This window comes from Microtus ochrogaster, unplaced genomic scaffold, assembly GCF_000317375.1.
Source record: "Microtus ochrogaster isolate Prairie Vole_2 unplaced genomic scaffold, MicOch1.0 UNK1, whole genome shotgun sequence".
In the NCBI taxonomy this organism is placed as follows: Eukaryota; Metazoa; Chordata; class Mammalia; order Rodentia; family Cricetidae; genus Microtus; species Microtus ochrogaster.
Window position 1 is genome coordinate 22872223 of NW_004949099.1, and position 10540 is coordinate 22882762.

The window sequence follows — 10540 nt, forward strand, 5'->3', positions numbered from 1 at the left end:
ATAAACATACTTGTATTTTGTAGCCTGTGTTTTTTGTATGTTACCCAGAAGTATATGATAGAAAATGCTGTTTTAGGATATACCAATAGTAGTTCATTTCCACAAATACTGGGATGAACAGTTTAAATCAGTCCTTCTAAGTTTATTTATTCTCAGTCATTTTCGTGATGCCATGTTTGACTTTTGGTCAAACACCCTCCACTATCCTCTGTCCCCAGCTTAACGCTGACCTGATAAGAAGCAATCTAAGCATGCTTTAAAGTAAATTTGCAAATAATTAATGCTTTAAAAAAAAGAAAAGGAAAAGAACAGCCCTTCAGCCTAGCATAGTTATTTTTTATATGGTGTTGGAGAAATAGGTTGATTGTCTTGATCATAGAATATTTTGGCAGGTAATGAGCACAAGGGAAGGAGCCTGAAGCAGGGCTAATTGGACCTTTATTTTGTAGATGTGGGTATGCCACGCTGCATCACGTCATAGACAAGTCTAAAGAGGACCGGATGGAGAGCTTCTTTCTCAGTGAGACCTGTAAATACTTGTATCTGGTACGTGTGTTGCAAGATTAACCAGGGGTATTTAGTACTGCAGAGAACAAACATTTGTGCAGTCTTCTTTCTCTCGGACAAATATTTACTAGTCACTGCTGTGCGCTGGGTATTGTACGTTCCCAGAGTTACAAAAGGATATTGCTGTCTTCATGGTTGTCAGCCTCCTGGAGAAGTTATTTGTCCTGTAAACAGAAATGAGCTCATGGCTGGGAACTGTGGGAACTGTGGTAAGGACTGATAGAAAGTCAGCTTTATGGTGGCGTTCTGGAGACTTCTGTGAGGAAGAAAGCAGTGCTTTTCTTCTTTTCTTTTTCCCCTGGGATATTGGACATTGAACTCAGAGCCTTGTGCAAGACAGCCAGGTGTTTTACCACTGAGCTGCACTCATGTGGTGTTGGTTCAGACCTGCAGCCGGGCTGCCTGCTGTCCCCATGCACATCGTCAGGCATGCCTTTGTGTGTGGGGAGGGGAGAGTGTCTGGGCCTGCTAGAGACCTTGGGATTATTTAGTTCCTCTTCGTCCTGCTCTTCTGGGAACTACAACTTGCACTGAGAGGTCAGCTAACTTGATTGAGGTCTTAGGGTGACCACATAGCTGAATGAGGCTTGAGCCTCATGTCCTGTACTCTTTCAGCTTCTGCATTCTGTCACAGACATGTGTAGTGCCTATATGCTTATGTGTGTAGCCTCTTTTCTGTCATGGCTACAAGGACACTTGAAAGGCACAGATTGAAGCAGCAGCAGTAACAATAGATTGTGTCCCGTAGTTCACTGGTCCTCAGACCTGGGGCAAACTAGCTAGCTAGGAATGACCCTGGGGCCTTGTTAAGACTTCCTTCACATTGAGTCTGAGTCTTTGAGAAAAACAGGCTTGAGAACTTAATTTTGACAAAAGCCTGCACTGATAATATGCAAAGCCATGTTACGGATAAGGTGATGGGTGTAATCCATGTTCTTCGTCTCAGATATCCCTGCTTACGATCTGGGGTATATGAGGAAGAGGGTAGTTAGTTCTAGGATTCAGGTGAGAAAATTATGTGGGGAGCATTTATAGAAGCCCGGGCCTGGGTCCTGGCCCTGGATTTCTGATTCTCTGGTTCTTGACGGGGAGTGAGGACTGAGGCACTTCCGGTTTCCAGGTTTAAACAAAGTAAATCCTGCATTGCAGCCCTGGGCTGTCAGCTGATGCCTTTTCATCCAGGTTTGTTCCCCAGAAGCTCAGAACCCTTTGCTGTGAGTTAGCTAGAAAAGCTCTCCAGTTATCAGTTGTAGGTTTTTTCTTAGATTTGGTGCTGGGGATTGACCTCAGGGGCTGGGTGTGCTTTTTAAGGACTTAGAGCCATATCCCAGCTCCAGTTCTCTGCAGTTCTCTCCCTTCCCCTTTTCTTTTCCCCTCCCCTCTCCCCTCCTTTTCTCCCCTCCTCCTCTTCTCTCTCTTTCCCCCTTCTCTCCCCCCACCTTCCCTTCTCCCTCCTCCCCACCCCCTTTCTCTTTTTTTCTTTCTGCCATGGATAGCCTGGAACTCACTGTGTAGACCAGGTTGGCCTCATACTCATAGAAATCTACCTACCTTTGCCTTCCTAGTGCTGAGATTAAATTTATAAACCACTGTGCCCAACCAATCCCAGTTTTCTTCTTGCTTCTTTTTCTCTGTGTCTAGCTGTTTGACGAAGAGAATCCAGTACACAAATCTGGAACCAGATACATGTTTACAACAGAGGGCCACATCATATCTGTTGACAAGCATCTTCGGGAATTGCCTTGGAAGGATTTCTTTGAAGATGGAGAGCGGGACCAAGAGGAAAAGTTTGTGCACAGGCCTAAGTCTCAGGAGTTCAGAATCATTAACTCCAGTTCTAACGTGAGTTGCTTTTTCCACTGCATGTGGGAAAGGAAAATATTAACTCCTTTGGCATTCAGAATTCTGACACGAAATAGATGACACATTCAGATTGTGTAATTTGACAAGAGTTCCTAAAGGAATCATTTACATCGGTGGCACTAGGCTCTAGGGAAACAGGGACCAGCAATACAGGCATCAGTCCTGCCTGGAACCGGGACCAGCAGTACAGGCATCAGTCCTGGCTGCAGGGGGAGGTAGAGTGGTACAGCATTCTGGAGAGGTAATCGTGAGAGGAGAGGCCACTGGCAGGTTCCACTGCTTAGATTTAGCTTCAGTGATATTCAGGAAGGAAGGCAGCTGTCAACAGCAGATCCCTCCCCCATCTCTTCATCTGATGTCTCAAGTCGGGTATTGTAATTGTATTTTGATGCAAGGTCTCAGTTATTAATGGAACACAAGCTGGCTTTGGACTGTGTGATGGAGGCTGGCCTTGAAGTCTCCTGCCACTAATGCCCAGCGCGTGCTAGAACTACAGATGTGTGTCACTGTGCCTGACTCTTCCTGATCTCTTACTGGTGCTCCTCCTTGGCTGCTTCCACCCAGGCTGGAGGGCAAGAAAGAGTGCTGCTTTCGCCCATGAAAGCACATTCCTCCGGGTGAGGAGAGGGTCCCCAGGGAATACTTCAGGAAGACTGCCTACCACCCTCCAGGAGGACAGGGAAAGCAGTCACTCTTTTTAAAATCATCTTTTTATTATTGTTTCGTGTTTTGAGACAGGATCTCATGTAGCCTTGTCTGGCTTCAAACTTTCTGTGTAGTTGAGTCAGGTCACTAGTTCAGGGACATTGGCAGTTTCTGGAGTCGTTTTTGGTACAACTGGAGGCTGGATGTTGTTTCTGGCCCCTTAGGTGGGGAAGGCGAGGAGTGCTGTTCTGTTCACTCCGCTCTAATACACCGAGCAGCTTCCCATAACAAAGAAGCTTCTGTCTCAGAATGTCACTTGTAGTGGGTTCGAGTTTCTTGGGGTTCTAATCCGAATCTACTTTTGCCTTCCCAGTGCAACCGTGTTCCTGACGAGAGGAGATACTCCCTGCCCTTGAAGAGCATCTACATGCGCCAGATCGACCAGATGGTTGGCTTGATTTGACCTGCTCACCTCAGTGTGGTCAGACCTTAAACCAAATCCACGCCTACCAAAACCTCCTCTAAGATGGAAGGGTTGGAGTCTGTTGTCTGTGACACTGTAGAAGTTTCTGTCCAGCTCTTACCTCTGGTTGATTCTTGCACCTAGTGTTTCCCTTCTCTTTAATAAAACACCCTATTTTTCTGAAGGATACCATTAGAAATGGGAAGGTATGTGGGAGCTTCTTGTGACACGCTGATGTTCTTAAGCACAATGGATGCGCCTCTTTGGATTGTTCTTCCCAACTTCACACGTAGAATGCCCGTCTCGTCGCGTTGTCTCCACTTGCTGTGCTGAAGTATTGCTACCTCTCTGCTAGAGGATCAGGGATGAACGCCCTGTGCAAAGGTCCTGAGGTTTACTTGGCATCACTACTTACAGCAATGCAAGTCTCATCCCTTCTCTCTCTTATGTGATCATCGTGCTGTTCCCAAATAGCCAGCCATGATTTTGGATCACATGGTCTATTTATGTCTTAAAGTAATTTATACAGTGTTATTTGTTTTAGTGTAGTGGTCTAGCCGGAAATCCTCCAGGTAGCCTCTAAAGTTAGATTGGAGTCTACGAGATAACAGATCTTTTGAGCTATAATGCATATATTTTCAACATCAACTTACCTGAAGAACTCATGGTTCCAGAACCAGGTGCCTTCTAGGGAGAGGAAAACCTTAGGATTGTGTGAGCTTCCATCCCTTGTGTTTCATAACCAAGGATGCTTGACGCTGACCATCTTTGGGTTAGACTTCTGTTCTTGTTGGCTTATGTGTAGTGCCAATTAGATAATCAGGGACAAAGAAATGATCAGATGACTTTCTGACATCCTTGAGCCATTTCTCTATGTGATACAGGCTTTAGATTAGTGCCTTATGGGTTTTGTTTGGGCCATTGGCTGTCGCAGCCACTGTGGTGACTGTTGACAGCTGGTTTTGTATTGCCATATGATAGAACCAATTAAGAGCAGGGTGGGCATGAGGAAGATTCCTGAAAACCAATTTGTCAGTCTTTGCCTTTTAACCTGTGATTTTAGCCAGGCATAAAGGAGGAAATTAAGAAGAAATACTTTTTATTCTCTTTAGCAAACAGAAAGCTCTCTGAATTTACACGGACTGTTGCTAAGAAACAGAGCTGTGTCTGACCCCGAGCCTGACCTCCTTGCATTGTGACATGTCCAAAGGCATCCTAGGCAAAGGGCGGGGCATCTATGAGAAAGCCAATCCAGCCTCACGTGTCTTGTGTCTTCCCTGTACTGTTTATACACTTAAGATTAGTTCGTTCCAGTGTTCTGTAGCCAGGAAAAAAAGCCTCTGAACCATTTGATTTTAGTCAAAAGAGAGAAGTTCTATTCTTCAAAATGTGTTATTGTTTTGAAAAGAGATATGTCATTCAGTTCCTTGGCATTCTTAGAATGGGGATTTCAGTAGTGAATGTGTCACCTTTTAAACACTTACTATGCAATTGGTTTTATTTATTTGTTACAAATATTAAATGCTTCTATTTTCTTTGATTTCACAAGTATTGTTCTATATGTATCAACAGTGTCTCATCTACTGTACAAAAAGCTTTGAGAAAATTATCTATTTTATGTTTTTGTTAATTTAGTAAAAGTGTTAAACATGTGCATGTACAGGCGTGTGTGTGCGCCCCTCCCTTTTTAATCTTTGCTCCAGGCAAATTCACGTGTGACTGTGAACAATCCACTAGGGACAGTTGAAGACCTTTCAAGGAAAAAAGCGCTATCTTCATGCTTCTCTTCTCTACTGTCTTCCCATTTCTTTGGTTCTGTGGCAGCAGGAGTGTGTGTCAGCACCCAGCAGTCTTCTCGCCTGGCCTTCACCTATCACTATCGGGGGGGTTTGGTTTCTTCTCCCTGTGCTCCTAAAATAGTGATCTGTGTCTGGAAGTATCATAGTGCCTTGGGTGCTCTCAGGGGGTACAGGCAGACATGCAGTGCGTTTTATTGAGTTTCAAACCCTCTTGACTTTTGGGTACTGGACTTTTCACCTGTTGAGAAGGCTGGGGGCAAGTAAGACAATGCCTAGAAGTTGTAGTTATTGAGCTTCTAGATTGCTCAGTGATTGTGGGACCGGATGAAGAACACTGTCTGGTGCCAGTCATATAAAAAGCATTTGAGTCAAGTTCGAAGCTGACTTGCTTCCTTTCTGAACAATCAGAATGTCATCAGCTGCGATGTATATCTTGTAGTGTGTTTGCTGTTCCTTCTAGTCTGCGTGCTGAAATATGGATAGAAATTCTCTAATTCATTTGTTTGTTTCAAGAATACCTGGAATGTAAACAGACAGCCTCGCAGATGTTTGAAACATCTGTAGAGTGGACCATGCTTATGTTCCCAGGAGTAGCCAGTGTCTAGTGTCCAGTTCAGCCAGCATGTTTGAAGTGTAGCAAGCTGTCTTATGGTTAGGTGTGGTAGAGTCTGGTTCTCCTATAACCAGTAGGCTTGCTTTAGCTGCTTTAAACACTGTGACAGAGAAACTCCATTCTCCTAGAAGAGGGGACACAAAGGATTGCTTGGTGGCTCTCTGATTGCTTTGGCCATTATGAAAAACAGGTTTGTTTCTTAAAGCTTCCCTTTGGTTTCTTCCTGATCTGCCAGAGCTGGCTTTTTGTAACTGAATTGCTAGGACTTTTCTTGTCTTGGATTGTGGCCTCTGCACCTGATATTCAAATAGTTTTCTGTGTGCTGAAGGGAAAGCACATGAGGGTAGTACCTGCGCAGGCGAGTGTCAGGGACTCCATATTTTCCTGGTGTGATTAAGTGCAGATGTCTCCATGCCATCTCCTCTCAGCCCTGTGGAATAAAATATCCCTCTTAGCCATCTCCTCAGCTCGGTCAGTGGATGGGTGCCCGCTGTAGCTCTTCACTTTGGGTCTTGTAGACTCTACATCAGACAACCTTCTCTTCAGGGCTCTGAGGTCTTGCTCTCTTGACATGTACACGTTTAGTGCTGGTCAGAGGCCAGGCCTGAGTGGTCACTGCAGTCACAGAGTGGCTGAACAAGGACTTGAGAAGAAGGTGCTGATCTTTGCTTTTCCGTTCCAGCTGTCCAGCACCTACTTCAGTGCCTCTTCCCTGCGGGGCAGGGACTCCTTGTGACTTGGAAAAGGCTATGTATGGGGGAGGGGTGCAATGTGGCCCCGATTAAGCAGGGCTCAGGGTCATGGTCCCTCTTGAATTTGGATGTGAATCTCCTAAAGATGTCGAGTACCTGAGAAACCCTACTTTTACTACCTTCCTCTTTCTGAGAGGTTTTCAGGTCTTTTGTTTTAGCGTTAAATAGCAAGCCACAAAGCTGTGTTTTTATTTATTACACACATGGAACATAAATCTGTTTTTACAAAACAAAACAAAAATCTAGAGTTGGAAACTCTGGGATAATTTACCGAGATGCACAAATGCTTCTCTCTCTGTGTGATGTGCAATATGCTTGACGACCATCGATACTTTATGTTTAATCTGTAAATAAGAAATGTATTTAAATTAAATGGGAGATTTTTGTAAAAGGACCAAATGTTCTTTTATAAATGTACTAAGGAATATCTTGCTCATTGAAATTTATTAGGATTTTTATGAATAATTTTTATTAAAAGATTCTTTTTTTGAGTTGTCACTGTGTTTCTCCTTTGAATACTTGGATATATTCATTTTTGTGCAGGAAAAGGGGAAAGTCCTTTAGAGAAATGATCGGCTTTCATGACTAAACTCTTTAGATTTTGTTTTGTAGTTTCCCTCAACAGCTAAGCTTTGAGACATTTCTCTCCAGTCGTCTGTCACTGTGGACGCTGTGGACTTTGACATGTCCCATTGCTACCCCCTTACTTCATTCCCCTCCAGTGGTTCCTTCTCAGACTTGTTACTAGTTACCTGTGCTCTGTTGTCCTTAGCAAGGCGGTAGTGGTGCTGGGCAGTGATGGCACACGCCATCACTCTGGAGATTCCTCACTCTCCAGAGGCTTGAGGCTAGCCTGGGTTACCTATCTGTAAAAACAAAACAGGGTCCCTTGGCTGGTGATATAGGGAACGTTGTCCTCAGGAAGCTTGAAGAGCTGATAGAGGTCTGCCCTCCCTTCTTGCACTGCTGTCTCTGGTTTCTGGTGGTAAAGTTAGCAGATCCTTTTTGTGGCATTTCAGTGTGCCCATCTTCGGGCCATAGGCAGTTCTGAAAAAAAACGAGGACCAAGCAGTGCCAGAAGGCTCAGGAGAGAGCCCTAAGAAATATTTGCTTTCATGGAAGAGCTTTGCTTTTACCAGAGAGGAGGCTCAGCAATTAAGAGCTCTTCCAGGGCACTGGGGTTAGAATCAGTACCATATCAGGTGGCTCACGACCTCCTCTGTCTTCAGTTCTAGAAGATCTGATGCCCTCCTCTGACCTCCCTTTGCACCCACACAAATGTGCCCATGAACACATTCATGCACACACTCGCTTATGTACACACAATCTTTTTTTAAGTGCTATACCATTCTAAGGTGTTCTGACTGTGTTTGTGAAGTGCCATGGGTTTGTGCCGTCCTCATAAAACCACACTGCTCCAAGTTCATGGAGACAACAAACGAAAATCACATAGATACTGTCTCTGGTGTCTATCCAGTATTGAGGTTCTTTGCCTCAATAATTGTGAGCGTACATCCTTGGCCAGCAAGTATTGAGTGGTATGGAGCAGTCGTTTGTGGAGACAGAGCTTCCCGGTTGAGAGCCAGGGACTGTGGGTCCTAGCTTTGCACTGTCATTAGCAAGTTAAAATTATTTTTATTAGTTTTAGTTATGGTCCCTGTGTGGGTCTGTGCATGCGAGTGCAGGTGCCTGTGGAGGCCAGAGGCTTCAGATTCTCCCTGTAGCTGAAGTTTCACGCGGTTGTAAGTAGCCCAGTGTGGATGCTTTGTTATGTTGCTCAGGCTGGTCTTGAACTTGATCAGATCAGTTGATTCTACCTCCCCTTTGCTAGGACTAGGGAAAGCCTCACATCACCATGCCTGGTTGTGACAGTTTGACACACAGTTTTTGACCAATTATCCCCATATCTTTTTTACCCTCCCTTTATCCCCTTAACCTCTTTTCACCTTCCCATTAAACTCTTCTTCCCAAGGCCTGCTCCTACTTTGGGTTGTGTGTCAATGAATTTCCTTAGGGTTGCTTTCATGAGCATGGTGAGGAATTATATACTGGCATAGGGGCAGCTTAGAAGCGGCTATATCACTGAAGTAAGGCTTCCTTCCTTACAGCAACACCATTAGCTGCCTGTAGCTCCTTGGGGAGGGACGTGGTGATGGGCCCCGTCTTGTACAGGTGTTCGCTTTGCCGGAGGTTCATGTGTGCAGCAGCTGTGTTGTCTCCAGCAGAGGATAGCTCACAGCGTTCCCACCCATCCCCTCTCCCAGTTCCCCAAGCCTTTCTTTGGAGGGCGAGTATAAGAATATTGAGGCTCATTTAGGACTGAACAGTCTGATGGCTTCAATATTCCTGTCATGTGGAAGAGGGCATGACAGTGTGGTGGTGAAGAGTGGGACAGATTCCCGTGTGTGAAGTACAGCTCCTGGCGTGTGTAAGGTGCCTGTGTTTCCTATAACAAAGGTCAAGGTGTATTTGCTTCCCAGGCTAGGTCTTTGTGTATATTTATTTTTAAACGTTGTGTTTATGTGTGTGTTGGGGTAGGGTCGCATGGGTGTAAGTTCGAGGACAACTTGTGGGAGTTGTTCTTCAACTCTCTCGGTCTTTGGGATTGACTTGGTGACAAGTGCCTTTGCCCACGGAGCCATCGTATAGAACCCTAGAATATATTTAAAAGCATGTATGTGGTCCTGGGGTAAGCCCAGGGCTTTAAGTAGGTATTCTGTCACTGAGCCATCTAAAGTTTCTTTTTATGTTTTTATTTTTGCCATCCTGCCTCAGTTTCCCGAGTACTTGAGACTGCACGTGTGCACCATCATACCTGACTTCAACGGGCCTGTAGGAGGTGTGGGCTAGCCTCACATAGGCTTTGTCCCTTCTGAGTGTGTGACTTAGGTTCAGTTGTTACCCTCATGTCATTTCTTAGTCATACCACCTGGACTCCCATGATCCTTAGGAGGTCAGACTATGCTACAACCCCATTGTGTCAGAACGTGTTGGTGGCAGCATCTAAAATCTTTACCTGTGTTACCTCTGCCACACTCTTATGTCTTAGCACGTGAGGCCCAAGTGGCAAGTGGTAAGAACTGTGTCCTCATGACGCCAGTCTTTGTGGGACCCGCCTGTCATATGTAGCTTGCACATAGGTTAGCAGCCGTACACACACACCTCAGTGATGGAGGCAAATTCTATTTCTCTGTGTCTACCTATGAATGCACTGGGGAAATAATCTTTCCTATGGTCAACACTGGACCAGTCTGGACCACTGACCTCCAGTTCTTTTGGGAGCCAGTGTTAATTGTCTCTATTGTCTCAGGGGAGAAGCGAGACGGATGTTCCCAGAGGACACAGTGCAACATGTCTCATCCCAGGGACACCTTCCCAGAGAGAGAGAGAGAGAGGTTGGGTTGGGTGGGCAGACCTGTAAGCGGAGGCTGCTTGTTTGTTCCCGGCCACCCAGACCTGAAATAATCATACTGAAACTATATTAATTAAAACACTGCTTGGCCTATTAGCTCAGGCTCCTTTTTAACTAATTCTTACATCTTAAATTAACCCATTCTTATTTTGTATTTTACCTTGAGGCTCGTGATTTACCAGTAAGGTTCCAAGGCATATGTCTCCTTCAGCAGCTACATGGCAGTCTCTCTGACTCCGCCTTCTTTTCCTCCTCTGTCTCTGCTTGGAATTCTTGCCTTGCTCTCTTCTGCCCTGCCATAAACCCAAAGCAGCTTCTTTATTAACCAATGGTAATGCAACATATTCACAGCATACAAAGAGGAATTCCACATCACAGACCTTCAAAGTACTGGGTGCTGGGGCCCTCACTGCTTCAGACAATAAA

General features: G+C 45.1%; 1 protein-coding gene across 1 annotated transcript in view; it reads left to right on the forward strand.

Moving 5' to 3' along the window:
* The window catches only part of Edem1 (ER degradation enhancing alpha-mannosidase like protein 1), a 29476-nt gene extending 24390 nt beyond the window's left edge, over positions 1-5086 (forward strand). The window contains exons 10-12 of the mRNA XM_005364976.3: positions 450-546; positions 2209-2409; positions 3449-5086. Of these exons, the coding sequence (XP_005365033.1) occupies positions 450-546; positions 2209-2409; positions 3449-3538 (388 nt within the window). The 3' untranslated portion in view covers positions 3539-5086. The remainder of the gene's footprint in view (positions 1-449; positions 547-2208; positions 2410-3448) is intronic.
* Positions 5087-10540: the final 5454 nt, after the last annotated feature.